The 14,370-nt window shown below is 36.5% G+C and overlaps 1 protein-coding gene across 5 annotated transcripts in view; it reads right to left on the bottom strand.

Moving 5' to 3' along the window:
- The window catches only part of LOC139967823 (uncharacterized), a 54,834-nt gene that overhangs the window by 7,896 nt on the left and 32,568 nt on the right, over positions 1-14,370 (bottom strand). For 4 of the 5 annotated variants that reach the window (XM_071971949.1, XM_071971957.1, XM_071971940.1 and 1 more), the window contains 3 exons: positions 13,136-13,313; positions 786-1,118; positions 145-268 (listed from right to left, as the gene is read on the bottom strand). In XM_071971949.1, the coding sequence (XP_071828050.1) occupies positions 145-268; positions 786-1,118; positions 13,136-13,313 (635 nt within the window). Of the gene's footprint in view, positions 1-144; positions 269-785; positions 1,119-7,362; positions 8,435-13,135; positions 13,314-14,370 lie in introns of those variants that run through there. The other variant, XM_071971966.1, reaches the window with a different exon arrangement.

Genomic DNA, 14,370 nt, shown 5'->3' with positions numbered 1-14,370 from the left:
ACGTTGCCAAGTTTTGTATGTTAGCTACATGACAATGAAGAGACCTGGTTTTAATATTCAGCTACTTCAATTCCCTTCTTTGGTTCAATTTTAAGATCATGTTTGCCGCTGGAAAGAGTGGCAATTTATATTATTTCAACTCACCTGTACGCTGTTTCATTAGTCATGTTTAGTCTCTTCATGATATAAGCAATCGCCACCGTTGGGGATCTGGAAATACCGGCCAGACAATGGACTATCACTTTACCATTCGCTGACTTGACTTTATCTGTAGAGGATAATTGGAGCAATATTCAAATAGTTTGTCTATATGAACAGAAGGGTATTTTCAATGCAAAATTGTGATGATTTGGTAAGAGGGATACTACAAAAACAACAGGAATACCGCTCAAATAAGGATCTGGGATTTATAACTTTTGTTTGTATCAAAGTGCACATGGTCTAAACATTCTCTTACAGAGTATTGAGGAGTTCCATGTTTCTTACAAAATGTTCAATTTCTGCACGTCCCTCCGGATATGACATTGAGTACAATTCCTGTTTCAGATCATTTTTAGGGCTGAAATGAGCACATTTATAGCAGCTCATATGCTTAGAAATGCAATCACAAATTATTGACCAATCAATATTTGTATATCAGCTGACATATTAAAGGTTGTCCAACTACATTTAGAGAAGGAATATCATTAAGTTAACGAGAAATACCAACTACTTCTAAAAGTGAGTTAGCTTTCGGGTTTCTTACTTTTCATGACCTAACTTACTCTATGACAATCTGAACTTACCTATGAACTGAATGGCATCATCTAACCAAGAAAGAATCGTCTCGCCGTAATTATCCTTGACCGGTATCCGGAGGAAGTGATTGGCTGGAATGTACGATGGGGCGGGGCAAGTCTTACTAATGTTCAGTACATAGTTGATACCATTTTTCTGCAGGAGGTTTTCATCCAAAACATCTTGTTGTGAACCTAGGTATAGATGACTCAGCACTTTTGTAGGGCCTACACTGGTGATTGGGAGACATGGTTGAGACAGTTGAGCTATGGTTGGACACTTGGACTTGTCCTGGGTCTCACATAAGTACGGAAAACATGATTGAAAGGCTTCAAAACCACCTGTGTAAGAGAAGAAAGGACACCAAGTTTGTTAAGAGGTTAATAAATAGCTGGTTTTTAGAACCAGAGGTTGCATGGAGATGCTTTTATGACTACTCTCAAAGAATATTCATGCTTCCATGTGATCACTACAGTCTAGTTTTTGAGTAAGTATTAGTGACAAAGCAGTATTGCACAAGTATGTAAGCTTCTAGAGTATATAGTATTGCTGACCAGCAATATTTTCAATTTTGTAAAGTAGGATGCAGATGGTAAAGTTCACTGTTTTGCAATCTGTTGTCTGCTTGATTGAATATGATTAATAAATATATTATCTAATTTGCTATGGGAAAACAAACTGTATCATTGAAACTATTGAGTTTGTCTCTACTGAGATGACCCCACTGTACTCTCACACTATTTAGGATTGCTGTACTGGGTTATCCTACTGTGGCAGTTACTGTGTACTGTTTACACTGCGTTACTGTGAACTTTGTACTAGTTATCCTGCAGTACTGGGTTATCGTACTGTGGCAGTTACTGTGTACTTTGTACACTGTGTTACTGTGTACACTGTGTACTAGTTATCCTGCAGTACTGGGTTATCGTACTGTGGCAGTTACTGTATAACTGTTTAACTGTGTTACTGTGAACTTTGTACTAGTTACCCTGCTGTACTGGGTTATCCTACTGTGGCAGTTACTGTGTACACTGTGTTACTGTGTACACTGTGTTACTGTGTACTAGTTATCCTGTTGTACTGGGTTATCGTACTGTGGCAGTTACTGTGTACTGTGTGCACTGTGTTACTGTGTTCTAGTTATCCTGCAGTACTTGGTTATCGTACTGTAGCAGTTACTGTGTACGGTGTGCAGTGTTACTGTGTACACTGTGTTACTGTGTACACTGTGTACTAGTTATACTGTTGTACTGGGTAATCGTACTGTGGCAGTTACTGTGTACTGTGTGCACTGTGTTACTGTGTTCTAGTTATCCTGTAGTACTTGGTTATCGTACTGTGGCAGTTACTGTGTATGGTGTGCACTGTGTTACTGTGTACACTGTGTTACTGTGTACACTGTGTTACTGTAGCAGTTGAACCATCGATATTTACAAAAATAAGACAATACAGTGAATAATAATATTACTTGAATCTTATGATGTTAATCTCATCCTACAATGTTATTCAATGAAAGTGTGATTCCAACCAAATAGATTTGTTAATAGAAAGTCAGTCCTAACGCCTACTGTAAGTGAAAACTTGATTAAAACTTGATTTAAGTGACAGTACTTGATTAAAAATTAATAGTTACAGAATCATAAATAGAAGGTCATAAATTGGAACCACTTATACCCTGTAATACAAATGCTTTATATGGTCCATATAACACCAATCAGCTAACTCGAACCAATCATTCACATTTTCTCGCACCTTTATCAAAACAAATGTGTAATTCAATCAGTTTGGGAACACCCTCTAATACATAATGATAAGCTAGGACTCCTTCCATCCCTTTTTTTAATAAGTAATTTGTAGTCAGATTACAGAGTTGTTGGCATGCAATGCGAGTATTTAACAATGGCTTTGTGGTGGATTGCTCGCCAATTTACCCATTGTATGTTTTTCTATTATCTTCATTCACAATAAATATTTTCCCCTCATGACTGTACTTGAAAGTGTGACTATGATTTTAGATATTGTTTGTGTTTAATCATGTAAGAATGAATCATCCAATTAAATCAATCTTATCTTTGATAAGATTTAAATTTACTCATCATCTAATATGACTAATGTCACTTAATCAGAAGAAGTGCAAGACCCACCAGTTCGATAACAAAGAGCATTTGTTTAAAACGAGTCCAACGAGACTGAAATGAATGCTTTTTTCATTACAAGAAATTCTTCAAATCGTTTCAGTTTTGCTATACAGCATACATACCCTGGATAGGTATTTTACAACATATTGACTGCAAATAGTAGATTATATACAACACCGGTGAAATCCCTATGTTTTGATGTCTCTATGTTCCGACGTCTCTATGTTCCGACGTCTCTATGTTCCGACAAAAAAGAAAAAAATTCGGAGCATTTTTTTTCTATCCAAATATTTGTTTGTACCAAGAAAACTAGTTTTGTGGCCCCAATCTTTTGGGGGGACTCAATTTTTTTGGACCCAAATTTTCTCGGATCCAACCATTTTTGGGGGACTCAAATTTTTCGGACCAAATTGTTTGGGAGGGACTTAATTTAAACAAATTTTGGTCTGAAAAAATTGGAACGTCGGACCTGATAGAGACGTTGGAACATAGAGACTTCGGAACATAGAGATGTAACCACTACACTAGCTTTTAAAATTGATAACACAGGTTTACCTATGAGACAATCATAAAATGACTGCAAAAGTATTATCATTGATTACTAGCTATTCTGGACATTTGTTGTGAAACTTGTGATTCACTTTTATGCAGGATATAATTATCGATTACATACTGTAAGAAGTGAATACTCAGCTAGTTATACTCCATTACACTACCATGCACATATACAGCTTTGAAAGAATGGTTCTAATGATCTCATAGGCCATGCAGCTAGTATGAATTCACACATGATTCTTACAAAAATATTCCCACAGCAGACCACAAGCTGGTGAATCAGTTTCTATTAGGGTCAAGGGTCGAAGAAACAAAACTGTGGCATGTGTCTCTGTGTGTGAGTAGTTTACACTGTGAGTATTGCATGCAAGTCAAATGAGTCACTCTATGGGTTACACCTCAGCTGAGAATTCCACTTCAAAGTCCTTTTGTGTGTCAGAAAATGGCCTATTATGCCCTCATTATTAAACAGCAGAATCTAACATGCTTCTAACACAATGACAATCAATTTTAGAAAAGGGAAGAAGTTGTGTATGTAAAACCAAGGGTATTTGTTAAAGACCAAATATGGAGGCAATTTTTTGTTGTTGAGATTTTCCATTAATTTAGGAGTTTACATACCCATAATCAACATGTGTAAAAAATAATCTTCGAAAACCTACTATAACCCATCAAAAACGACCACGAAAATGGACATTTTGGGTAGTCACGTGACATGAACCTCTGGAATGTCTGAAAACAGAGATTGACCCAAAGGAGCCTCTGGTCACCGTGTGACGTCAAAGTTTGTATACCGCGAAAATCAAACGCTGATATAGGCACTGTTTGTACACAGATAGCGAACAATTGTACTGTTTTTGACTTCCAATTTCGAGCGTTTGAAAAGCTGTTAGCTTAAAACAAGAACACATGAAGGTTAACAACAAGTTTTAAGACAATTATAAGCAGAAATTTTAGTTAAGTTGCTTATTTTATTAGCAAAATTTCCACTCAAATGGAGGCTTCTTTTACATAGCGTAGCGTCAATAGGTCCGTACGGTACAATATACTTACGTAGTACTTACTCGTTTTAATATCCAAAAGTACAAACACAGAAAAAGTATCCTGTCAATAAACAAATTTAGCAGTGAATATCCTAATCCACGTTTCTTGTTCAATCCTGGGCGAAAAACTACCGTGACTCTGTGTAATTCCATAGAGTTAGGTCTAGTTGAAACAGGCCTTGACCAGTAACATCCCACAATCACAAGACAGTCACTAACGAAATAAAACGTCCGATCGCTACATACTACCGTTTTTATTCAACTTCTTGGAACATGCAGATGTCGGAATAAACAGAACGGACAATATTACACATGTATCACGAACTCACGATACTGGAATACAACAAATGAAATAGATAAATCCTAACATGGCTATTTACACATGCTGTGAGCCAACGCCGGCGAGAGTTGTAACTAACTACCGTACATGTACTAACAATGCTATACCCTTGGCACGGTATATATATACGGTCATCTCTTACAGTAAATATATATATGCGTGATATAATGTTACATGTAAGGACGTCCAGGGCGTGTTTACGGTCAATTTCACATTAGCTATGTCCGACCATGGTCCGACACAGCTATCGACAGCATATAATTTTCACAGAATGAGACATTTGCAGCATACACAGAAGCAGGGTCATGCATGTGGACTCATGGGCATGAGATACTCCGGGTGCTGAAAAATCTTTCCGCGTGGATCTCAAAAAATTGATCCAAAGTCTGCGGCGTTTTACGTCGGTTCTTTTACTCGGAAATCTAAAAAAGCTGATGCTTTTGTTGGATGAGGTATAACTGCAACCTCCAACAACACAGAATTGTGGCATTTTGAGGGAAAAGGAGTAATATCGTTGATGTTTTTGGCAGCTCAAGTATACGACTTTACACACTAAAAGTATAGTTATGAGTGAGGTATACAAACGTTGACGTCACATGGTCACCTGATGTCTTAGGAATGTTTCAGGAATGTCTGAAATAGAAGCTGACTTTTCGTCCCATTTTTCACGTATTTAACGTCCGAAATTGGTAAAGTTAATTACAGCAATGTAATTGGAGTCAGTTAAGGATTACATACATGAAAAATGGTGGGATTTTATGTTCATCGAAAAGTCTCCATAGTTGGTCTTTAAGTATTGAAATTAAATGGTTATCTCTAGATATTGAACAAGTAATAGTTACTATCTCCATATACTGAGTTTGTTAGGTGTCACTAATTCACCAAGCTACTACTTAAAATATATCGCTATGAATCAGTACAGTATAACCAGAGTGAGGAAAATAAAAATCTCCCTGGGCATATAACAACCTGAGGAAAGAATTTAATCAGAAGTATCTCTAGCTAAAAATCTTGGTCATCTCCATAGCCTCTACTTCTAAGACAATTTCAGACAGTCCTAAATCTGGATTTGCTCGGTCGAACGAACAACTTTACGATCAGAAAACCATCAAGCCATGAGATTCTTAAGCCTTAATTAGTGCTTGTTCTTTTCATAACCTTCACTTTTTACTTATTGGCATTCGTCCCGAGATGTTTTTTCGATGTAATTTTGGCTGAGAAGAGGCTCATAACCAAGTGATTCCCATTCAGGCAGTGGACTTGAACATGATCAAAATAACACAAACATACTGTCAGTTGACATAAATATGTCCAGGAGAGTATCCTTACAGACAATTCATAATTCAAACTTACATTAAAGACAATAATCACTGTAGATTAATATTTAAGCCCATCTAAAAGTTAGACAAAATCTGTAGGTTTGTGAAGTCTTTGTTGGTCTAAACAATGGAAGTCTTACTCTGCCCATGGAGAATAACAACAACAAAATATCACAGATTTAGTTCATTCCGTAGATTTGATGGTTGTTATCTAATAATTACAGGCCTCACATAGAAATTCAAGTCTAGAAAGGCAATGAGGAAAGGCTTAAGAAGATTCAAGATTTAGCGAGGTGTGGGAGGATGGGAGGCAGGGTGCACTACTGATCTATAACTGAACTGAAATTTGCACAGATTCCAATTTCAATTTACAAATTAACAACTTTTCAAAGACATGTAACTACACAACATTGATCAATCCTCAATAATACTCTTTGATATCATACCAAACCTGAGAGTAACAAATTGGTTTTGCTGGGCTTGGTTCCTGACTCAGAGACCAGAGCTTACACTGTACATATGTATTCATGGCCTGATCATGTTTATCTTGGACAAAGATTATCTTGGGTCAACCATAATTGAAATTGATATTAACTAGTTAGTAGTTTCCTGGAGTACACCAAGTTCCTGTGCTGTAATCTTGACTCAGAGACGAGTTTCCTATTTGTCACACTATGAATTCAAGTTATACTCATGGTACATAGCAATTCTTACAAATACACACATTGGGCAATACTATGTAGGATGTACCATGCAAAAGATGCACAAATGCATACATAAAAAATTTTTGCTAAGACAAGTTTCTGAATAAAATGCTGTGCAGTACAAAAACATATTTAGACAGAACTAATTCTAGTTGTAAGCATTCTAGAACTTGCAATACCAAAATACTAGGAAAGTTGAAGTTACAGACTGTATTAAGTCTCAAATTTAGTCAGCTAATAAATGCTTCACGCATCCACGTGGGAGAGAATTTGGCAATCCTTGTCGGTTTACATCCAACTTTTAAACCATTTTTCTTGAGGAATATACTCAGCTAATATGTGAAACCAGACTATAAGATCTACCATGACACATTTTAGAGTGATGTACTGGATTATAACAACAAATTGCATACAAAGTCAATGTGACAAATATGATAATCATTCAACAGTGTTTGGTCAAAATTCCTCAAACAACTAAAAACGAACCTGGAGTTTGGGTCATTTTCCTGCATTTGAACTCTCTGGGTTTAATGCCGGCCACGAGACCCTTAAGACCAGCATTAAATCGCTTTTTGGTTTTTTCTCGCATGGTCAGAACAATGTGCTTCCGTCTGCGTACATGGCAGCCTTGACATAAATCCGTTACGGACAGGACAACACCGCCGTGGTTGGTACTCCACTCACGAGTCCTATCAATGGTCATGAATGCAACTGACCGACTGTCCGGTTTATCTTCCAAAAGAAACAACTTCTCTTCAAAAGAGACTCTCCCAGTGTTGCCAAATGTTATGCTTAGTTTGAATACCTCATAACTGAAACAACACAAGGATGGCTTCCAATACTCCTGTAATACGATGTTCTGAAGATCCACTTACAATTAAAGCCCTCTGCTACTACTGACAAGATATTTGGGTATACTTGAGTACTGGCATACCCACTCACTAATAACGAACTCTCACTAAACAATGCCAAATTGTTGAGTCACCCCCAAAAATGTTGAATATTCCTTGCGTCCAAGTTTTTTTCCGATCAAACCAATCCAAAAAAACATCAAACCAAAACTATGGTATCGTTAAGAAGAAGAAGAATTGTAGGAAGTATCAATATTCTTCCATGTTAGCTCCTCGGTGACAAAAAAAACAAATCACGTATTTCAAGAAAAATATCCCCTCTGTTGGATGATAAAATATAACCTTTTTTTCTAAATGCTAAAAATCCTTTCCTATTCTCCTTGATCCATTGTTAAGCTTCCTTGCCAGAAAAAGTTACTTCCAACACTGACCCACAATCTGGATATTACCACCACAGAATAGTATCAATGTGTGTGTATCCCAATCAGTGGACAGAGTACCAGTGAATAATTACTGCTGCAGAGCTGCTGATCATCAGAGCTGCTGCTGTAACACAGCCAACCATGGGAGGTCGTTTGTAGACACAGAAGGATATTAACAAGGATGAGTCATACTTGCCAACCAGCATAAGCCAGAACTTACTTAAAGCAATAAGCAGCAACAACAATAACAAACAAACTGGTCTGTATAATAATTCTTTGCAACCACAGATAGGGTAGTTTATTTCCCTCTCTGGTGAGTGATAAAACCACAGAAGACATCTTTTGTCAGCCACGGTATATTTATGAAAAGCTTTGGTAAGAATCTTATTTACATTTATACAAAGACATAAGGAAGATCTTTAGGTAAACAATGACTAGCACTAAGTTCATATTTTACAGAGCTTCTTCGTACCAGCATTATACAGTCATTGCTGTAGGTACAAAGTTCATCCACATATATATGTCTTCTCACTTTCCAATGATGTCAGAGATATATTTTCGGCACTGAGCTCATGCAGTCAATTAACTTTGAGTACAAAGTCTTTAACTTGCACAAGTTTTACAGGGAACAGCACAGACTGGTATTTTAAGATTACTCAACATCTTGTGGTCAGTATCTCCTACAAACCGTTGAAATAACAATTTCACTACCGGAAAGTATTTATTGCATCACCGGCATTATGAGTCAATGTTTTAATTAAATTTGCACGTCTGGACAATCAAAAGTAGGATTTAAAGGCTGGGTTAACGACAAACAAATCGAAATGCATGATTTACAGGCAAGCCCTTTAATGGCTAATATGTTAGTTGCACTCTAGATAACTACACAAAAGAGAGATTCAGATGTTCAAAAGACCTCTCTTATTTCTACGATTAATGTGAACTTTTTTCTAGTTGAGTAGGTATCTTAACATGGAATATATCTGTAGGGACTTCCAATTTCACATTAAAATCCCTTAAATAAAGCATCAGAAAAAAATGGTTGATATCAGGTTCAAAGTAGCTGATTGCTCACCCACAACTCCACTGTCTTATAAAACAATAATACATGTATTTCTGTAAACTATTCTTCTCTCACTTGCTGAAATACAGAAAGAAGAATCAAACTATAGTTCTCCTTCTTAGCATTTCCAGATTTCCCATCTTAATTTGGTACACTGCTTCCCATAGAGCTCAGCTTTTCATTTCATGTGAAATTGAGAAAACTTGAAAAACAACTTTCAGTTTTTCCACTCCAGTGGAGAGTTGATAAATAAGTGAATTCTCTAAAATCAACTGGTATTTGGTACTTGATACCTTCTGATACTGCTGCACAACCTCAATACCAGGACGGTGTAATCCCATTATAACCATAACCCAGGAAGCCCTGGGGGTAGTTATGCAACATTCTTGACAAAGTTTTGATATGACAAACAAAGGCAACAGAGTTTAATCATAGCTGACGATCTCACTCATTTGAAAACCAGGGTATCAATCATAACTGGTACAAAATGGTATTTTATTTTACTCAGATAGTTCAAATGAGCACAAGGGCGTAAAGTGTTTAAAGGTTTATTCTAGGGGATGGTAGAGTGCTGAGGTTGTCAGGAGACAGGTAAGCAAGGAAGTAAAGTCATTTACACAGCTGAAGAATCTTACATCATTTGGTGAGTCTATTTATAGCACCGGAAATAAGATCAGGATGGACACAACAAGATAAACTGATAAAAGTGTACTTTCATATGATCATGATGTTACATTTCTCTGAAACTGAATGCTGCTTGTAAATCTTACTTGCTACTGATTCCAATGCAAAGGCTGGTGTTGTTACCTGTTGTGACTTGAATAGTAATACATGAATACTACTAATAACATTTCCAAGATATTTAAGGATGGCTAAATCTAAATCAGTAACATTTCTGAAAGATTGGGTTAACTGAAATATATTTTTAAAACAAATTTTCTATTCTGCATCCACAATTCATTGATTTTGCTGAGGACCTCAAAAGCTCTACCCCCCCCCACCTCCCCCAACCCCACAATGGAAGTCCAATGATCGCAGGACAACCCTTTCTTTTTTGTCAAATTCTGGATCTGCTCTTGCTTTTGTATAAATAAAATGTAACAAGTTAAATTTACTGATATCTTTCAAATAAAACCTTTTAAGAAAAGTCACCTTAGATAAATCCTGGGAATGAAAAACCCCAGTTAACTGATTGTAAACATCCAATTGCACCTAATATTTGTTCCAGTATTTACAATAGTTAAACGCCAAGAGTTAATCCAAAGGTGTGCATTGCTTAAAAAATAACTTGTGGTATTCTCCTATGTACAGAGATTTACTGAATGAAGTACATAAATCATACCATGATTTTTTTTGTATGTCACAGCAAAAACACAAGAAACTATGTCACATACATATAAATGCAATGAATTCAGAGTTTCCTGGCTACAACCACAAACGAGTGATTCTATTATACACAGACAGTCATGCTTGATAACCTAGCATATCCCTTTAAGTCACAGTACCAGTCTTTTGCACACAGAGCTGTAGCAACAGCCTTAATCAAACTGTTTGATTGGTTGGTGAGTTATGATGTCACTGTGACTTCATAGCTATATATTCATCAATACCTTAGTGTGCAAATAAACTACATGTGAAAACTTTGGTGCATATGGAAATGAATCTTATATCGCCAACGAGCTCCACAAAGGGACCTGTACATAACAAAGGAAGGCGCAAACTTTTGATGTAATTATGAAATGTCACCATAACAAAATTCTAATACTTGGCAATGCTCAGGTAGTTACTATTTTACAAAGAACTGACGGATGTTGGCTATGTGTCTGAACAGATTTCATTAAGTAGCAGGTTTTTTTTTTTTTTTTTTTTGGGGGGGGGGGAATTTTGTGAAACAAAAAAAAAGAAAAAAGATAGCCGTTAACATCATTTAGTCACAGTACCTATAGTGCTCCCAAAGATTGCATGCCAACATTTGCCAAAAAACAGTAAAAAAATAAAATGTAAAATTGTTCTCAGAAATTAAGTTGCATATTGCAGATAAAACTGATAAAGTTAATGGAAGCATAAAATGCTTTGTTTATGTTAGATACAATTGAGACTTTTTGTGGCTACAAAATTATTGTAAACTCTCTGTCCCAGCAAACAGTTAATATCTTAGAACAGTTAATTTAATTAAAAATTTGTGAATAAAGCCAAAAGAAGACTTGCAGAGTATAGCTACAAGCCGAAGACCATCAGCTTTAAACTCTTACTTCTCCACGTTCTCCCTATTCTTCTTATGGAACAACAATGGCAATTTTACATTTGTGGAAATGATGACAAAATGTTTTTAAACAAGTTTTACTGCTCGCCAACATACAAAATCCCTTTCAACTCCAAACAAGAAACTGAAACACACTAAATTAAGTATAAACCGTACAATGTTACTTTAAATTATTTGGGAAATGAGTCAGAGCAAACATATTATTTGTTGACTTGGCCAGCTGACAGATTCTAGAATCTTTAACACCTTCACATTGTTTTAGTCTGCTACTAGGTGATAAATATGAAGCCAGTCTGACAATCTCACCATTATCACAAATTCACACCAACCTCTCTCTCCTTCGCAGCGACTATCGACGGCCGGAAGAGTTTGTCTAGTAAATTTAGATTATTTTAATTCATTTTTACAACATTCAGGGATATCTCTGCACGCTTTCCTGTGTTCTGAATTCAACCGAGGTCAGGAAATATTAAGTGCATACTGCTGTGAGTTTTATGCAATGAAAAAATGAAATGAGGTGATGAGCTCTTCCATCCAATATGATTTTTTTGCTGTTGAAGAGTTTTAACTCACATACCTTATGAGGATGCCAAACTACATCAACATTAGAAAGTCATGATTATTAGCACTGGGAAGAAGAAAACTCCAACATTTTCTCTATATACATTTACCGGATTGGTAGAAAAAAAGGGATAGAAGTTTAATCACTATGTTTGTTGATATTTGAAAATTGCATATTGAAAAGATTACAGAACAGTTACCCCAAAAGATCCTTCTTTTACTCCACATAGAGCATGAGCTCTGTGGGAGCAAACACAGGAATGATCCTCCCTTACTATGAAACTGTTGCAAGGAGAGCCTCCCCCCCCCACCAATATCAACTGTCCCACCCTCCGCCCCCCCATCCCCTAACCCTCTGATAGAGTAGATAACAGGCAATGATCCAGTGACTGTGCATGGGATGCACCCCTTAACTTTTCAACCCCATCTAATCTAATAATAGTCCTGATTAATTTATAGCCTATATGTGCCTCAGAATGTACCATTTCACATCTAAAACTTTATTTTTTTCTGGGATCCCCTAAGACCCCCTCCTCTGTATGACAGTCCCCTTCTTCTATGACCCCAGGGTGAAACACCCCCCCTTTAAAAACCCAAGATAAGACACTGGATACTTACATATTCCTTATTTCCTTGAACATGTTAAGAAGTCATTACAAGATTATTCAAATGTTTCCATTGGAGGTGCAGTCATTCTGCAGTGCTGAAATATTCATATATTTGTTGACTATTTCGAAAGGATACAGGAAAGAAAGGAATTTATCACTACTTTTCCTGCACTGATATTGTACCACTGACATCACTATGCAGTAGCCTGTGGCATTCCTACTGTACCACGAACCAACAACCTGATAAGGCCACATCCATACCATGTGGTTCCTGCTATGTTATGTATGTGCAATAATGTCCACTGATTGTGTGTCCCTCCCATTGCTCTATCTGATCATAAAGATTTCTAGCTACCAATCAACTTACGATCATGAATAACTATCAATATTAAAGAAAACTGTTCACCCTATCTGAATGGAAGAGATTGGTGTCGTTGATGGAAAAGTTAACTTGAGTTGGTTAAGTAATATCTTTACTAGCAATAGCTCACCTTCAAGCACAAACACGCTCTTGAACATCTCGCGGAGCTTAGAGAGCAAGACGGTGATGAAGTCATCTGATGAGAGAGAGGTGATGTCTTGGGTACTTTGGTCGTAGACTATAACCTCAAAGGATGAATCAATATCCACCAACTTGCATGAATTCTCCAAAAGTTCTTGTATTGTCATCTGCAAGAAAAATTGTGACAGTTAGTTAATTTTAGCTTTTTACAATTATCATGTTGCATAAATACAGTGTGCATAAGTACAGTATGCATAAGTACATTATCCATAAATACAGTATACATAAGTATAGTATGCATTTAGTACAGTATACATAAGTGCAGTTTGCAGAAGTAAAGTATGAATAAGTACAGTAAGTACAGTATACATAAGTACAGTATGCATGAGTTGAGTATACATAAGTACAGTATACATAAGTACAGTATGCATAAGTTGAGTATACATAAGTACTGTATGCATAAGTGCAATATTTATGTTATATCCTTACACGTAGTCCCTGTAAGAAATTGTAAACCTCTTTATTAGTCCCTGTACAGTGTCTTAGAGCATAGATCACCTACAGTAGTGTTACAGCAAAGTCCCTGCACAGTGTGCCCTGACTGCATTAATTCATACCACAATGTAATGATTTCATGAATACTTTTAAGAAACTCATCGGGGTAACTTCAAGGTACCACAATGCAGCAGCAGTTCAATGACTTAAATCATCTACTTTACTGCACCAACAGTATTATCCTGTTCACCAACAGAATAGTTTAATATCCTATTATCTAGAGAGTTATGCAGGGTTGTCCTACTCTGGTAAAACAATGACTGATGTATACCATTCACATTGTTTCAATAGTTATTTAAATCTTTACACAAATGGTGTCACTGAAAAAAATGTCAGCTTTGGGAGTCGAATCACCGACTAAGCAAATTATGGAAGAAGAAGAAGTACCATGAATTTGTTTTGCTATTCTGGCTAAACTTTTGTCAGTTATCCAACTGATCCATGCTTACAATATTATGGTAACCTACAAACATTATGGCTACCCTGTGGATGATAGAAATCAACTGACGTGTTAACATCTTTGACTTTTTCGGACTACATAATAAGTTGTAATTTACTCATATGTAAGGATTATGGACTGACTACAACATACAGCCCACCCACCCACTATGCTAATAGGTCACGCTACTTTGAAACTCTTGTAGTACATGGATAGAATTGGATTGACTA

Source organism: Apostichopus japonicus, chromosome 1 (genome assembly GCF_037975245.1).
Source record: "Apostichopus japonicus isolate 1M-3 chromosome 1, ASM3797524v1, whole genome shotgun sequence".
NCBI lineage: Eukaryota > Metazoa > Echinodermata > Holothuroidea > Aspidochirotida > Stichopodidae > Apostichopus > Apostichopus japonicus.
Note: the sequence above shows the minus strand (reverse complement) of the source record. Positions and strands in the feature narration are given on the sequence as shown.